This window comes from Argopecten irradians, chromosome 7 (assembly GCF_041381155.1).
Source record: "Argopecten irradians isolate NY chromosome 7, Ai_NY, whole genome shotgun sequence".
NCBI lineage: Eukaryota > Metazoa > Mollusca > Bivalvia > Pectinida > Pectinidae > Argopecten > Argopecten irradians.
The window spans coordinates 19,461,778-19,481,505 of NC_091140.1; the positions used below are offsets into that span (position 1 = coordinate 19,461,778).

General features: G+C 36.0%; 1 protein-coding gene across 1 annotated transcript in view; it reads right to left on the reverse strand.

Annotated features, from left to right (window-relative positions):
* LOC138327786 (allene oxide synthase-lipoxygenase protein-like) overlaps positions 1–19,728 on the reverse strand; it is a 75,288-nt gene that overhangs the window by 54,334 nt on the left and 1,226 nt on the right. The window contains exon 3 of the mRNA XM_069274169.1: positions 18,348–18,800. Coding sequence (XP_069130270.1) covers positions 18,348–18,800 — 453 coding nt within the window. The remainder of the gene's footprint in view (positions 1–18,347; positions 18,801–19,728) is intronic.

A 19,728-nucleotide genomic window follows, 5' to 3' on the forward strand; every position in this document is an offset into this window, starting at 1 on the left:
CATACCAATACATCAGGAGTGTTGGTTCTCCCACTTTATTTTACAGTACAGTACAGGATCTCTACTGAATACTGTGTGGTGTCTACCCAGCAGTAGAGGCACCACATACCAATACATCAGGAGTGTTGGTTCTCCCACTTTATTTTACAGTACAGTAAAGGATCTCTACTGAATACTGTGTGGTATCTACCCAGCAGTAGAGGCACCACATACCAATACATCAGGAGTGTTGGTTCTCCCACTTTATTTTACAGTACAGTAAAGGATCTCTACTGAATACTGTGTGGTATCTACCCAGCAGTAGAGGCACCACATATTAATACATCAGGAGTGTTGGTTCTCCAACTTTATTTTACAGTACAGTAAAGGATCTCTACTGAATACCATGTGGTATCTACCCAGCAGTAGAGGCACCACATATTAATACATCAGGAATGTTGGTTCTCCCACTTTATTTTACAGTACAGTAAAGGATCTCTACTGAATACCGTGTGGTATCTACCCAGCAGTAGAGGCACCACATACCAATACATCAGGAGTGTTGGTTCTCCCACTTTATTTTACAGTACAGTAAAGGATCTCTACTGAATACTGTGTGGTATCTACCCAGCAGTAGAGGCACCACATATTAATACATCAGGAGTGTTGGTTCTCCCACTTTATTTTACAGTACAGTAAAGGATCTCTACTGAATACTGTGTGGTATCTACCCAGCAGTAGAGGCACCACATATTAATACATCAGGAGTGTTGGTTCTCCCACTTTATTTTACAGTACAGTAAAGGATCTCTACTGAATACCGTGTGGTATCTACCCAGCAGTAGAGGCACCACATATTAATACATCAGGAGTGTTGGTTCTCCAACTTTATTTTACAGTACAGTAAAGGATCTCTACTGAATACCATGTGGTATCTACCCAGCAGTAGAGGCACCACATATTAATACATCAGGAGTGTTGGTTCTCCAACTTTATTTTACAGTACAGTAAAGGATCTCTACTGAATACCATGTGGTATCTACCCAGCAGTAGAGGCACCACATATTAATACATCAGGAGTGTTGGTTCTCCCACTTTATTTTACAGTACAGTACAGGATCTCTACTGAATATCCATGTGGTAGTGTTGGTTCTACCCAGTACAGCTTACTGAATATGTGGAGGCACCACATATTAATACATCAGGAGTGTTGGTTCTCCAACTTTATTTTACAGTACAGTAAAGGATCTCTACTGAATACCATGTGGTATCTACCCAGCAGTAGAGGCACCACATATTAATACATCAGGAGTGTTGGTTCTCCCACTTTATTTTACAGTACAGTAAAGGATCTCTACTGAATACCATGTGGTATCTACCCAGCAGTAGAGGCACCACATATTAATACATCAGAAGTGTTGGTTCTCCCACTTTATTTTACAGTACAGTACAGGATCTCTACTGAATACCGTGTGGTGTCTACCCAGCAGTAGAGGCACCACATACCAATACATCAGGAGTGTTGGTTCTCCCACTTTACAGTACAGTAAAGGATCTCTACTGAATACTGTGTGGTATCTACCCAGAAGTAGAGGCACCACATACCAATACATCAGGAGTGTTGGTTCTCCCACTTTATTTTACAGTACATTAAAGGATCTCTACTGAATACTGTGTGGTATCTACCCAGCAGTAGAGGCACCACATATTAATACATCAGGAGTGTTGGTTCTCCAACTTTATTTTACAGTACAGTAAAGGGTTTTACTGAATACCATGTGGTATCTACCCAGCAGTAGAGGCACCACATATTAATACATCAGGAATGTTGGTTCTCCAACTTTATTTTACAGTACAGTAAAGGATCTCTACTGAATGCCGTGTGGTATCTACCCAGCAGTAGAGGCACCACATACCAATACATCAGGTGTGTTGGTTCTCCCACTTTACAGTACAGTACAGGATATCTACTGAATACTGTGTGGTATCTACCGAGCAGTAGAGGCACCACATATTAATACATCAGGAGTGTTGGTTCTCCCACTTTATTTTACAGTACAGTAAAGGATCTCTACTGAATACTGTGTGGTATCTACCCAGCAGTAGAGGCACCACATACCAATACATCAGGAGTGTTGGTTCTCCGACTTTATTTTACAGTACAGTACAGGATCTCTACTGAATACTTTGTGGTATCTACCCAGCAGTAGAGGCACACCACATATTAATACATCAGGAGTGTTGGTTCTCCCACTTTATTTTACAGTACAGTAAAGGATCTCTACTGAATACCGTGTGGTATCTACCCAGCAGTAGAGGCACCACATATTAATACATCAGGAGTGTTGGTTCTCCAACTTTATTTTACAGTACAGTAAAGGATCTCTACTGAATACCATGTGGTATCTACCCAGCAGTAGAGGCACCACATATTAATACATCAGGAGTGTTGGTTCTCCAACTTTATTTTACAGTACAGTAAAGGATCTCTACTGAATACCATGTGGTATCTACCCAGCAGTAGAGGCACCACATATTAATACATCAGGAGTGTTGGTTCTCCCACTTTACAGTACAGTAAAGGATCTCTACTGAATATCGTGTGGTATCTACCCAGCAGTAGAGGCACCACATACCAATACATTAGGAGTGTTGGTTCTCCCACTTTATTTTACAGTACAGTAAAGGATCTCTACTGAATACTGTGTGGTATCTACCCAGCAGTAGAGGCACCACATATTAATACATCAGGAGTGTTGGTTCTCCAACTTTATTTTACAGTACAGTAAAGGATCTCTACTGAATACCATGTGGTATCTACCCAGCAGTAGAGGCACCACATATTAATACATCAGGAATGTTGGTTCTCCAACTTTATTTTACAGTACAGTAAAGGATCTCTACTGAATACCGTGTGGTATCTACCCAGCAGTAGAGGCACCACATACCAATACATCAGGAGTGTTGGTTCTCCCACTTTACAGTACAGTACAGGATCTCTACTGAATACTGTGTGGTATCTACCCAGCAGTAGAGGCACCACATATTAATACATCAGGAGTGTTGGTTCTCCAACTTTATTTTACAGTACAGTACAGGATCTCTACTGAATATCGTGTGGTATCTACCCAGCAGTAGAGGCACCACATACCAATACATTAGGAGTGTTGGTTCTCCCACTTTATTTTACAGTACAGTACAGGATCTCTACTGAATACCATGTGGTATCTACCCAGCAGTAGAGGCACCACATATTAATACATCAGGAGTGTTGGTTCTCCAACTTTATTTTACAGTACAGTAAAGGATCTCTACTGAATACCATGTGGTATCTACCCAGCAGTAGAGGCACCACATATTAATACATCAGGAGTGTTGGTTCTCCCACTTTATTTTACAGTACAGTAAAGGATCTCTACTGAATACCATGTGGTATCTACCCAGCAGTAGAGGCACCACATATTAATACATCAGAAGTGTTGGTTCTCCCACTTTATTTTACAGTACAGTACAGGATCTCTACTGAATATCGTGTGGTATCTACCCAGCAGTAGAGGCACCACATACCAATACATCAGGATGTGTTGGTTCTCCCACTTTATTTTACAGTACAGTACAGGATCTCTACTGAATACCGTGTGGTGTCTACCCAGCAGTAGAGGCACCACATACCAATACATCAGGAGTGTTGGTTCTCCCACTTTACAGTACAGTAAAGGATCTCTACTGAATACTGTGTGGTATCTACCCAGCAGTAGAGGCACCACATACCAATACATCAGGAGTGTTGGTTCTCCCACTTTATTTTACAGTACAGTAAAGGATCTCTACTGAATGCCGTGTGGTATCTACCCAGCAGTAGAGGCACCACATACCAATACATCAGGAGTGTTGGTTCTCCGACTTTATTTTACAGTACAGTACAGGATCTCTACTGAATACTTTGTGGTATCTACCCAGCAGTAGAGGCACCACATATTAATACATCAGGAGTGTTGGTTCTCCCACTTTATTTTACAGTACAGTAAAGGATCTCTACTGAATACCGTGTGGTATCTACCCAGCAGTAGAGGCACCACATATTAATACATCAGGAGTGTTGGTTCTCCAACTTTATTTTACAGTACAGTAAAGGATCTCTACTGAATACCATGTGGTATCTACCCAGCAGTAGAGGCACCACATATTAATACATCAGGAGTGTTGGTTCTCCAACTTTATTTTACAGTACAGTAAAGGATCTCTACTGAATACCATGTGGTATCTACCCAGCAGTAGAGGCACCACATATTAATACCATCAGGAGTGTTGGTTCTCCCACTTTACAGTACAGTAAAGGATCTCTACTGAATATCGTGTGGTATCTACCCAGCAGTAGAGGCACCACATACCAATACATTAGGAGTGTTGGTTCTCCCACTTTATTTTACAGTACAGTAAAGGATCTCTACTGAATACTGTGTGGTATCTACCCAGCAGTAGAGGCACCACATATTAATACATCAGGAGTGTTGGTTCTCCAACTTTATTTTACAGTACAGTAAAGGATCTCTACTGAATACCATGTGGTATCTACCCAGCAGTAGAGGCACCACATATTAATACATCAGGAATGTTGGTTCTCCAACTTTATTTTTACAGTACAGTAAAGGATCTCTACTGAATACCGTGTGGTATCTACCCAGCAGTAGAGGCACCACATACCAATACATCAGGAGTGTTGGTTCTCCCACTTTATTTTACAGTACAGTAAAGGATCTCTACTGAATACTGTGTGGTATCTACCCAGCAGTAGAGGCACCACATATTAATACATCAGGAGTGTTGGTTCTCCAACTTTATTTTACAGTACAGTAAAGGATCTCTACTGAATACCATGTGGTATCTACCCAGCAGTAGAGGCACCACATATTAATACATCAGGAGTGTTGGTTCTCCAACTTTATTTTACAGTACAGTACAGGATCTCTACTGAATATCGTGTGGTATCTACCCAGCAGTAGAGGCACCACATACCAATACATTAGGAGTGTTGGTTCTCCCACTTTATTTTACAGTACAGTACAGGATCTCTACTGAATACCATGTGGTATCTACCCAGCAGTAGAGGCACCACATATTAATACATCAGGAGTGTTGGTTCTCCAACTTTATTTTACAGTACAGTAAAGGATCTCTACTGAATACCATGTGGTATCTACCCAGCAGTAGAGGCACCACATATTAATACATCAGGAGTGTTGGTTCTCCCCACTTTATTTTACAGTACAGTAAAGGATCTCTACTGAATACCATGTGGTATCTACCCAGCAGTAGAGGCACCACATATTAATACATCAGAAGTGTTGGTTCTCCCACTTTATTTTACAGTACAGTACAGGATCTCTACTGAATACCGTGTGGTATCTACCCAGCAGTAGAGGCACCACATACCAATACATCAGGAGTGTTGGTTCTCCCACTTTATTTTACAGTACAGTACAGGATCTCTACTGAATACCGTGTGGTGTCTACCCAGCAGTAGAGGCACCACATACCAATACATCAGGAGTGTTGGTTCTCCCACTTTACAGTTACAGTAAAGGATCTCTACTGAATACTGTGTGGTATCTACCCAGCAGTAGAGGCACCACATACCAATACATCAGGAGTGTTGGTTCTCCCACTTTATTTTACAGTACAGTAAAGGATCTCTACTGAATACTGTGTGGTATCTACCCAGCAGTAGAGGCACCACATATTAATACATCAGGAAAGTTGGTTCTCCAACTTTATTTTACAGTACAGTAAAGGATCTCTACTGAATACCATGTGGTATCTACCCAGCAGTAGAGGCACCACATATTAATACATCAGGAATGTTGGTTCTCCAACTTTATTTTACAGTACAGTAAAGGATCTCTACTGAATGCCGTGTGGTATCTACCCAGCAGTAGAGGCACCACATACCAATACATCAGGTGTGTTGGTTCTCCCACTTTACAGTACAGTACAGGATATCTACTGAATACTGTGTGGTATCTACCGAGTAGTAGAGGCACCACATATTAATACATCAGGAGTGTTGGTTCTCCCACTTTATTTTACAGTACAGTAAAGGATCTCTACTGAATACTGTGTGGTATCTACCCAGCAGTAGAGGCACCACATACCAATACATCAGGAGTGTTGGTTCTCCGACTTTATTTTACAGTACAGTACAGGATCTCTACTGAATACTTTGTGGTATCTACCCAGCAGTAGAGGCACCACATATTAATACATCAGGAGTGTTGGTTCTCCCACTTTATTTTACAGTACAGTAAAGGATCTCTACTGAATACCGTGTGGTATCTACCCAGCAGTAGAGGCACCACATTATTAATACATCAGGAGTGTTGGTTCTCCAACTTTATTTTACAGTACAGTAAAGGATCTCTACTGAATACCATGTGGTATCTACCCAGCAGTAGAGGCACCACATATTAATACATCAGGAGTGTTGGTTCTCCAACTTTATTTTACAGTACAGTAAAGGATCTCTACTGAATACCATGTGGTATCTACCCAGCAGTAGAGGCACCACATACCAATACATCAGGAGTGTTGTTCTCCGACTTTATTTTACAGTACAGTACAAGATCTCTACTGAATACTTTGTGGTATCTACCCAGCAGTAGAGGCACCACATATTAATACATCAGGAGTGTTGGTTCTCCCACTTTATTTTACAGTACAGTAAAGGATCTCTACTGAATACCGTGTGGTATCTACCCAGCAGTAGAGGCACCACATATTAATACATCAGGAGTGTTGGTTCTCCAACTTTATTTTACAGTACAGTAAAGGATCTCTACCGAATACCATGTGGTATCTACCCAGCAGTAGAGGCACCACATATTAATACATCAGGAGTGTTGGTTCTCCAACTTTATTTTACAGTACAGTAAAGGATCTCTACTGAATACCATGTGGTATCTACCCAGCAGTAGAGGCACCACATATTAATACATCAGGAGTGTTTGGTTCTCCAACTTTATTTTACAGTACAGTACAGGATCTCTACTGAATATCGTGTGGTATCTACCCAGCAGTAGAGGCACCACATACCAATACATTAGGAGTGTTGGTTCTCCCACTTTATTTTACAGTATAGTACAGGATCTCTACTGAATACCGTGTGGTGTCTACCCAGCAGTAGATACACCACATACCAATACATCAGGAGTGTTGGTTTCTCCCACTTTACAGTACAGTAAAGGAATCTCTACTGAATACTGTGTGGTATCTACCCAGCAGTAGAGGCACCACATACCAATACATCAGGAGTGTTGGTTCTCCCACTTTATTTTACAGTACAGTAAAGGATCTCTACTGAATACTGTGTGGTATCTACCCAGCAGTAGAGGCACCACATACCAATACATTAGAAGTGTTGGTTCTGGTTCTCCCCACTTTACAGTACAGTAAAGGATCTCTACTGAATACTGTGTGGGTATCTACCCAGCAGTAGAGGCACCACATACCAATACATCAGGAGTGTTGGTTTCTCCCACTTTATTTTACAGTACAGTAAAGGATCTCTACTGAATACTGTGTGGTGTCTACCCAGCAGTAGAGGCACCACATACCAATACATCAGGAGTGTTGGTTCTCCCACTTTATTTTACAGTACAGTACAGGATCTCTACTGAATACTGTGTGGTATACTACCCAGCAGTAAAGGCACCACATATCAATACATCAGGAGTGTTGGTTCTCCCACTTTACAGTACAGTAAAGGATTTCTTACCGAATACTGTGTGGTATCTACCCAGCAGTAGAGGCACCACATACCAATACATCAGGTGTTTGGTTCTCCCACTTTATTTTACAGTACAGTAAAGGATCTCTACTGAATACCATGTGGTATCTAACCCAGCAGTAAAGGCACCACATATCAATACATCAGGAGTGTTGGTTCTCCCACTTTATTTTACAGTACAGTACAGGATCTCTACTGAATACTGTGTGGTATCTACCGAGCAGTAGAGGCACCACATATCAATACATCAGGAGTGTTGGTTCTCCCACTTTATTTTACAGTACAGTAAAGGATGCAAGATGGATGGGAGTGAGACAAGGACCATAGGTGCATTGCACCACATATCAATACATCAGGAGTGTTGGTTCTTCCACTTTATTTTACAGTACAGTAGATACTGTTATATATAATGTTATATATAGTCTCTGTACTTCGCTGACTGGGCCCAGTCCAATCCCACTACACTTGGTTGGCTCAGTCAGTAGAGCCGTGGATTTCCACGTCGGAGACCCGCGTTAGATTTCTGATAGTTACACACTACTACAGTCTACCAGTCTTTACTTTGTTACCAATAGTAACGAGTAAACAACATCAATAATGAATCAAACCGTCTGATTATATCTGACGTATTGAATAAACTTTTTATAGAAGAGCTAAGGAAGGGGTATCTACTGTTTTGAATTTCAAAAGGATATAATGTTTTATATCTAATTGCCGTACGTTATATGTATTTAGTCTTTCTAAGAAATTGCAAACAATCACAATTTTGATGAGTTCTCACTTGCAAGCCATTATGCAAATACACCCTGTGAAATGTTATATCATAGTATTTTTTTATACACTTGGATGTAGGTTTAAAAGGAGTGGGTTTGTATGACTTCTACAGGAATGTGTAGTGTTCCCTGGTCTTCTACATTCAACAGTGAACATAAAATGCTATTTTAATCTTCCAATACTAGCTAATTAATATGGATATTAAGCAGCTCTGAAATTAATATATGGCCATAAATTATCAACAACAGTTTAGTAGTACAGTACTTAATTTTATATGATATTGACATGCACTTTCAATGCTTGGAGGAGGATACGACAGGCTTCTGACAAAGAAATTGCATTTTTCCCAATTAGTAATACCTAAATACAAACAATTACAATTTTGATGAGTTCTCACTTTCAAGCCATTATGCAAATACACCCTGCGAAATGTTATATCATAGTATTTATACACTTGGATGTAGGTTTAAAAGGAGTGGGTCGGTATGGCTTCTACAGGAATGTGTAGTTTTCCCTGGTCTTCTACATACAAAAGTGAACATAAAATGCTATTTTCTTTTTCAAATACTAGCTAGTTAATATGGATATTAAGCAGCTTTAAGATGTTTTGGATGGCAAATATTAATGTATGGCCATAAATTATCAACAACAGTTTAGTAGTACAGTACTTAATTTTATATGATATTGACATGCACTTTCAATGCTTGGAGGAGGATACGACAGGCTTCTGAAAAGCAAATTTATATATGTAAATTAATCAGTTATTTGTTATATTCCACTATATGCTACAATTAGGAGTAAAATTATAAATGAAATGTCTCCCTCAATAAGAAATATAATATAATTATCAAATATAAAATGACATTTTCATCGTAAGTTTAAGACACGTCGTCTTAAACACATCTTCATTTGCATTAATTTAGTGATCTCATTACAACAGTAGGTAAACGGCACTAACTGTTTATCTATGCGGCGTAGTGATTTACAAAACAATTATTTCTACACAAAGTACTACAACAGGAACAAGTCGTTTGTTTCCAGTGGTAACGAGAACACAACATCGATTATGAATAAAACCGTCTGCTTTTATCTGTCCTAATAGGTAAACACAACTTTGTTTATGTCATTTGGGCTATATATACACCTTTAATTTTTAATAGGATGTAATGTTTTTAATGTACTCTATGCCCGCTGTAGGTCTTTTAAACGTAGACATGACATACTGCGTGTCTTTCTTGTAAATGCATATTAGTTCCAATCAGTTATACCCCATTCACAGTGTGAAAACATGCATATTTTGATTGATTGGACCTTAATTACAGACTAAATTATCCTGGAAAATGTGTGATATTTTCTATACATCTAACATTAGCAAGTTGTCATATATCTGAATATATTATCACCTTGATAGAAGAGTAAATGAAAATATTCACTGTATAAAATATCCCCAACTGATTTTTTTATATTACGAGATGGAGTTTCTACTGTGTGTGATCAGGACGATTTAACACTCAGATTACCTAACCCGAGTTGGATTCCTAATCGGGGCACTAGATATGAATGTGTATTTTCCACTGATCTTCTACATATGTAACGCCCGGTTTTCTCTTTACACACTACTACAATCTACCAGTCTTTACTTTGTTACCAATAGTAACGAAAAAACAACATCAATTATGAATTAAACCGTCTGATTATATCTGATGTATTGAATAGACTTTTTTTTAAAGAAGGGCTATGGAAGGGCTATATGCTGTTTTGAATTTCAACAGGATGTAATGTTTTATATCTAGTTGTCGTACGCTATATGTATTTAGTCTTTCTAAGAAATTGCATTTTTCCCAATTAGTAATACCTCAATACAAACAATTACAATTTTGATGAGTTCTCACTTTCAAGCCATTATGCAAATACACCCTGCGAAATGTTATATCATAGTATTTCTTTTATACATTTGGATGTAGGTTTAAAAGGAGTGGGTCGGTATGGCTTCTACTGGAATGTGTAGTTTTCCCTGGTCTTCTACATACAAAAGTGAACATAAAATGCTATTTTCATCTTCAAATACTAGCTAATTAATATGGATATTAAGCAGCTTTAAGATGTTTTGGATGACACATATTAATGTAAGGCCATAAATTATCAACAACAGTTTAGTAGTACAGTACTTAATTTTATATGATATTGACATGAACTTTCAATGCTTGAAGGAGGATACGACAGGCTTCTGAAAAGCAAATTTATTTATGTAAATTAATCAGTTATTTGTTATATTCCACTATATGCTACAATTAGGAGTAAAATTATAAATGACATGTCTCCCTCAATAAGAAATATAATATAATTATCAAATATGAAATGACATTTTCATCGTAAGTTTAAGACACGTCGCCTTAAACACATCTTCATTTGCATTAATTTAGTGATCTCATTACAACAGTAGGTAAACGGCACTAACTGTTTATCTATGCGGCGTAGTGATTTACAAAACAATTATTTCTACACAAAGTACTACAACAGGAACAAGTCGTTTGTTTCCAGTGGTAACGAGAACACAACTTCGATTATGAATAAAACCGTCTGCTTTTATCTGTCCTAATAGGTAAACACAACTTTGTTTATGTCATTTGGGCAATATATACACCTTTAATTTTTAATAGGATGTAATGTTTTTAATGTACTCTATGCCCGTTGTAGGTCTTTTAAATGTAGACATGACATACTGCGTGTCTTTCTTGTAAATTCATATTAGTTCCAACCAGTTGTACCCTATTCACAGTGTGAAAACATGCACATTTTGATTGGACCTTACTTACAGACTAATGTATCCTGGGAAATGTGAGATATTTTCTATACATGTAACATTAGCAAGTTGTCATATATCTGAATATGTTATCACCTTGATAGAAGAATAAATGAAAATATTCACTGTATAAAATATCCCCAACTGATTTTTTTTTATATTACGAGATGGCGTTTCTACTGTGTGTGATCAGGACGATTTAACAATCAGATTAGCTAACCCGAGTTAGATTCCTAATCGGGGCACTTGATATGAATGTGTATTTTCCCCTGATCTTCTACATATGTAACGCCCGGTTTTCTCTTTACACACTATTCGGTCTACCAGTATTTACTTTGTTACCAATAGTAACGAAAAACAACATCAATTATGAATTAAACCGTCTGATTATATCTGACGTATTGAATAAACTTTTTATAGAAGGGCTATGTAAGGGCTATATACTGTTTTGAATTTCAACAGGATATAATGTTTTATATCTAGTTGCCGTACGCTATATATGTATTTATGTTCCTCCAACTTAAAAATAACTCAATACAGAATAGACATTGAAATGGCCACCATAGGTGACATATATTTATTATCATGAAGAATTAAAACAATAACATAATGACATCAAAACAAATCGTTTTTCACTCAAAAAGTATTTTGAAACTACATTACCAAACATTATTACAATTAGCCCTAGTGGGGTTGTAAAAATCCGCCACAAAATTACACTGACAAACAAAAATAAATGATAAAGAGGGTGGTACGTGGGTGGGTTGCAAAATTGTCCCAAACACTAAAATTTGTTTAAACTTTAACACAGAGGATTTCGTCTTTCTTTTCTAAATATAAACTGAGAAAGTTGCGCATGCGCCTCTCCATGTAAACCCAAACATAAATATTTTGACCAATCAGAGTTCCCAGAATCATTTATCTCCCCACAAATTACAATTTATATTAAAGGTGCTTACCCCATTAACCTCTTTTAAAGCTACCCAAGTTGTTTTAAGATTCTTATAAAAAACATTATGATAACATGCCTACACGCAGGCAGTATAAAGCCTATATAGCTACCTAAACTTAATACTTAATGTTATATTTATAAGTATTCTTAAGTTTTCGTAAACATAAATTAAGCTAATAAATTAGCTGCCTTTTATGTTCCACCAACTTAAAAATAACTCAATACAGAATAGACATTGAAATGGCCACCATAGGTGACATATATTTATTATCATGAAGAATTAAAACAATAACATTATGACATCAAAACAAATCGTTTTTCACTCAAAAAGTATTTTGAAACTACATTACCAAACATTATTACAATTAGCCCTAGTGGGGTTGTAAAAATCCGCCACAAAAGTGTGTATCTGCAACACAGATAAACACTTTCCCCACTTGTAAACCCAAACCGAAAGATTTTGACCAATCAGAGTTCCCAGAATCATTTATCTCCCCACAAATTACAATTTATATTAAAGGTGCTTACCCCATAAACCTCTTTTAAAGCTACCCAAGTTTTTTAAGATTCTTATAAAAAACATTATGATAACATGCCTACACGCAGGCAGTATAAAGCCTATATAGCTACCTAAACTTAATATCTAATGTTATATTCATAAGTATTCTTAAGTTTTCATAAACATAAATTAAGCTATAAAATTAGCTGCCTTTTAGTCTTTCTAAGAAATTGCATTTTCCCAATTATTAATACCTAAATACAAATAATTGCAATTTTGATGAGTTCTCACTTGCAAGCCATTATGCAAATACACCCTGCGAAATGTTATATCATAATATTTCTTTTATACACTTGGATGTAGGTTTAAAAGGAGTGGGTCGGTATGGCTTCTACAGGAATGTGTAGTGTTCCCTAGTCTTCTACATACAAAAATGAACATAAAATGCTATTTTCTTCTTCCAATACTAGCTAATTAATATGGATATTAAACAGCTATAGGTTGTTTTGGATGGCACATATTAAGGTATGGCCATAAAATATCAATAACATTTTAGTAGTACAGTACTTAATTTTATATGATATTGACATGCACTTTCAATGCTTGAAGGAGGATACGATAGGCTTCTGATAAGCAAATTTATTTATATAAATTAATCAGTTATTTGTTATATTCCACCACATGCTACAATTAGGAGTAAAATTATAAATGAAATGTCTCCCTCAATAAGAAATATAATATAATTATCAAATATAAAATGACATTTTCATCGTAAGTTTAAGGCACGTCGTCTTAAACACATCTTCTTCATTTGCATTAATTTAGTGATCTCATTACAACAATACGTAAACGGCACTAACTGTTTATCTATGCGGGGTAGTGATTTACAAAACAATTATTTCTACACAAAGTACTACAACAGGAACAAGTCGTTTGTTTCCAGTGGTAACGAGAACACAAGATCGATTATGAATAAAACCGTCTGATTTTATCTGTCCTAATAGGTAAACACAACTTTGTTTATGTCATTTGGGGTATATATACACCTTTAATTTTTAATAGGATGTAATGTTTTTAATGTACTCTATGCCCGTTGTAGGTCTTTTAAATGTAGACATGACATACTGCGTGTCTTTCTTGTAAATGCATATTATTTCCAATCAGTTATACCCCATTCACAGTGTGAAAACATGCATATTTTGATTGATTGGACCTTAATTACAGACTAATGTATCCTGGAAAATGTGAGATATTTTCTATACATGTAACATTAGCAAGTTGTCATATATCTGAATATGTTATCACCTTGATAGAAGAATAAATGAAAATATTCACTGTATAAAATATCCCCAACTAATTTCTTTTATATTACGAGATGGAGTTTCTACTGTGTGTGATCAGGACGATATAACACTCAGATTAGCTAACCCGAGTTAGATTCCTCATCGGGGCACTTGATATGAATGTGTATTTTCCCCTGATCTTCTACATATGTAACGCCCGGTTTTCTCTTTACACACTATCCGGTCTACCAGTATTTACTTTGTTACCAACAGTAACGAAAAAAACAACATCAATTATGAATTAAACCGTCTGATTATATCTGACGTATTGAATAAACTTTTTATAGAAGGGCTATGTAAGGGCTATATACTGTTTTGAATTTCAACAGGATATAATGTTTTATATCTAATTGCCGTACGCTATATATGTATTTATGTTCCTCCAACTTAAAAATAACTCAATACAGAATAGACATTGAAATTGCCACCATAGGTGACATATATTTATTATCATGAAGAATTAAAACAATAACATTATGACATCAAAACAAATCGTTTTTCACTCAAAAAGAATTTTGAAACTACATTACCAAACATTATTACAATTAGCCCTAGTGGGGTTGTAAAAATCCGCCACAAATTTCACTGACAAACAAAAATAAATGATAAAGAGGGTGGTACGTGGGTGGGTTGCAAAATTGTCCCAAACACTAAAATTTGTTTAAGCTTTAACACAAAGGATTTCGTCTTTCTTTTCTGAATATAAACTGAAAAGTTGCGCATGCGCCTCTCCATGTAAACCCAAACCTAAATATTTTGACCAATCAGAGTTCCCAGAATCATTTATCTCCCCACAAATTACAATTTATATTAAAGGTGCTTACCCCATAAACCTCTTTTAAAGCTACCCAAGTTTTTTAAGATTCTTATAAAAACATTATGATAACATGCCTACACTCAGGCAGTATAAAGCCTATATAGCTACCTAAACTTAATATCTAATGTTATATTTATAAGTATTCTTAAGTTTTCGTAAACATAAATTAAGCTAATAAATTAGCTGCCTTTTATGTTCCTCCAACTTAAAAATAACTCAATACAGAATAGACATTGAAATGGCCACCATAGGTGACATATATTTATTATCATGAAGAATTAAAACAATAACATTATGACATCAAAACAAATCGTTTTTCACTCAAAAAGTATTTTGAAACTACATTACCAAACATTATTACAATTAGCCCTAGTGGGGTTGTAAAAATCCGCCACAAAAGTGTGTATCTGCAACACAGATAAACACTTTCCCCACTTGTAAACCCAAACCTAAATATTTTGACCAATCAGAGTTCCCAGAATCATTTATCTCCCCACAAGTTACAATTAATATTAAAGGTGCTTACCCCATAAACCTCTTTTAAAGCTACCCAAGTTTTTTAAGATTCTTATAAAAAAAAGTTATGATAACATGCCTACACGCAGGCAGTATAAAGCCTATATAGCTACCTAAACTTAATATCTAATGTTATATTTATAAGTATTCTTAAGTTTTCGTAAACATAAATTAAGCTAATAAATTAGCTGCCTTTTAGTTTTTCTAAGAAATTGCATTTTCCCAATTTTTAATACCTAAATACAAATAATTGCAATTTTGATGAGTTCTCACTTGCAAGCCATTATGCAAATACACCCTGCGAAATGTTATATCATAGTATTTCTTTTATACACTTGGATGTAGGTTTAAAAGGAGTGGGTCGGTATGGCTTCTACAGGAATGTGTAGTTTTCCCTGGTCTTCTACATACAAAAGTGAACATAAAATGCTATTTTCTTCTTCAAATACTAGCTAATTAATATGGATATTAAGCAGCTTTAAGATGTTTTGGATGGCACATATTAATGTCAGGCCATAAATTATCAACAACAGTTTAGTAGTACAGTACTTAATTTTATATGATATTGACATGCACTTTCAATGCTTGGAGGAGGATACGACAGGCTTCTGATAAGCAAATTTATATATGTAAATTAATCAGTTATTTGTTATATTCCACTATATGCTACAATTAGGAGTAAAATTATAAACGAAATGTCTCCCTCAATAAGAAATATAATATAATTATCAAATATAAAATGACATTTTCATCGTAAGTTTAAGACACGTCGTCTTAAACACATCTTCATTTGCATTAATTTAGTGATCTCATTACAACAGTAGGTAAACGGCACTAACTGTTTATCTATGCGGCGTAGTGATTTACAAAACAATTATTTCTACACAAAGTACTACAACAGGAACAAGTCGTTTGTTTCCAGTGGTAACGAGAACACAACATCGATTATGAATAAAACCGTCTGCTTTTATCTGTCCTAATAGGTAAACACAACTTTGTTTATGTCATTTGGGCTATATATACACCTTTAATTTTTAATAGGGTGTAATGTTTTTAATGTACTCTATGCCCGCTGTAGGTCTTTTAAACGTAGACATGACATACTGCGTGTCTTTCTTGTAAATGCATATTAGTTCCAATCAGTTGTACCCAATTCACAGTGTGAAAACATGCAAATTTTGATTGGACCTTACTTACAGACTAATGTATCCTGGAAAATGTGTGATATTTTCTATACATCTAACATTAGCAGGTTGTCATATATCTGAATATGTTATCACCTTGATAGAAGAGTAAATGAAAATATTCACTGTATAAAATATCCCAACTGACTTTTTTTTATATTACAAGATGGAGTTTCTACTGTGTGTGATCAGGACGATTTAACAATTGCACTCTGTTTAGCTTAACTTTTTTATCCCATTTTTATTACTGTTGCCCTACATACATTTATACGTATTGAACATTAAATGTAATTAACGACATGGATGAATAAATATATGTGATAACGATATCGAACATTAATTGAATATGACGCCGTCACACTAGCGAAAATTAATCGAGCTTGGCAAAGGCAAACCGTATTCATGTGAATCCCGATCAGGATACTGAGTAATCATTCACAATGACCAACCCACCTGGCGATAAGATCAATTATCTATTGAAGCGATTTCTCGACAACGTTTATTAAAACATGGTCTGGTAAAACTAGGTACACACAATGTCTAATTGTTGTACCAGGTAACCATGGTATTCATCAATATCTATGACAAGAGTTACTCAAAATAAATAAAACAAATATTTGTTGTAAGATATTGCAAAATATTTCCTACTCTTGAATTGTTTTTATTGTATGTCGTTAAATTTCCACCGCGAAGAACATTGCTCATCTAGATCATATTTTCTTTATAATTATATCCAGTATATTAAAGTTGCTCCACCACTTATGGATAGTATTTTTTCTCAATCAAAAACAGGTCCAGACAAATTTTCTTTAGTTACAAAACTTTACACCATTATAATCATTGTAAAGTTTGAGCTTTTTGTTTAAAATTGTTTCAATATAAAACTATATAGAACACAGTAATCATTGCGCCTGTACCAAAAGCAATATTATTTATTTCATATGCATTTTTGTACTTATTAGACACATATATATTAAGAAAATATCAGGGTTCGTTTATGCTCTGTCGGCGATGCAGCATCTTTTTAAGAAATTGAATTTGTAACGTTTTCGAAGTCAAGTTGTAATTGCAAGCTAAACACTGTATCGAATCGTAAGCTTCAGACGATGATCATACCCGATGATAGAATAGCATGGTTTCTTAACGTCTTCTTAAAGTTGCATTTCTTGTAAATTTCACCATCACAAACTCTCATAAAACATACAATGTGTGAATATGAATACATATATATGATGGTTCAGATCCATGAAAACACCAATATGCTATTGACAAAGTGGTAAATGTCGCATGAAAGAACCGCCACAGTCAATGCCATGTTTCAAACTTTCCGGTAATATCGGAAAATCGAGTTACATCACGTGACCGACATCGTCGATACCCGTATAGATCGGAAACTCCCGAGCCGTATCACGTGATCAATATCGGTAATTCCGGTAGAGATCGGAATAGATCGGAACAGTTCGGATATTTCCGAGCTATTTTAAACGTGTACACGTTAAAAAGATTTTTTACTTTTATAATTAAAAATATTTCCAGTGCTGCAACTTTATAAAAAGTGGTAAAAGTAGAAAGTTTAAACCTCGCACAGACGGAGAAAAATGTGTATAACACTTAAAGAGTTTTCACTATGACAAAAAAGAGCGAAAGTGATAGACAATACAACTTTAACGACATATATATAAAGGGAAACATCTCACCTGAATAGGCATCCCTGGAATCTGGACCTTCATCTCGTAGATTTTCTTTTTATCAGCAAGTTCCATGTGTCGTTGCTCTTTGTGAGGGTCATCTTGTGGAAGTGACGTATCAAAATGGCAGATTTTGTAATGATAACCTTCCTTTACCCAGCGCAAAAATGGAAAAACATACATGTTGCGTGATTGCTTTGAATGAACTTCTATGTTTTCAAGGAACCAGTCCTCTTTCAAACCGGCATCATCCCGCCATAATTCTATCATATGTATTGTATTTAGATACGGGGCCTGAACTTTGAAACTATCTCTTTTTCCCCTTTCGAAGTCATTCCTGAGGAAATTGTCAATATGAAAAGGTCCTGAAGACTGTCCATCACCATGGAGAATGATTGTCACATTGGCGTCAGTGCCAGCCCCCTTCCTGTCACCAGTCAACACGCTAATGGTATACTCAACCTATCAACAAAACAGTTATTTGTGTTGATTCAAAGACTATGACAGAATCTACAGTACATAGGCAGTACAAAATATCTCATCTTTACATAATTATACATTTTGCGAGGTAATATTGTCAAGTCCAATTAGCGAGGCAAAATTCTTAAGTTAGTACCTCATGTTAATCTAGTAATACAGGTCTGTAAATAAGTTATTTGGTACAGCTAAGCAGAACTAGGTTTATCAAACGTGTGTATGCATCATGGCTAACTTTAAAAATTGATGTTGTGTCGGAATGTGTTGTGTAGCTTTTGAATTCAGCAAACTATTCGAAATAACACCCGTTTCAGGAAATTCACACAAGCGTTGGAGGTTCCAGCTTTAGAAATCTGAGTATGTGCATTAAGGAACAAATGACATTGTGTACCTAATCTTGTGGACTTTTATGCCAAAATTTACATTTTTTTGCAAGATTTTGCAACTGAACAATGTTACACCACCATTTCTTACGGTTAGCAATGATGCATGCAGACTTTTAATCAACCTAGTTATAATCATATGCATCTAAGAAGTGATGCATGTAAAAATGTGTGTAAAAACACTTGTTTATACAGGAAAGAAGAAATTTATTTCAGAAAATACAAAGAAGAAATGTTGTTTCTTAAAAGACGAGACATGCATACCGCCCGATCTTATACTCACTGATATGGATCCAATTTATATAAGGGACGTATCACACATAGCTAGAACAACCGAACGCAAATATGTAAGGGAGATAACAATACACCCATATATTAATAATACTTATAAATACAATGAAATAAAAATTTTCTTGTGTGAAGTGGTAAATACGATGATAATTTCGCTAGAACTTGATATTGCAATTTACATCGAAAAACAAATGCCCAAACCCGATATCCCCTCAACTGATGAGCACGTTGCCCTGTTG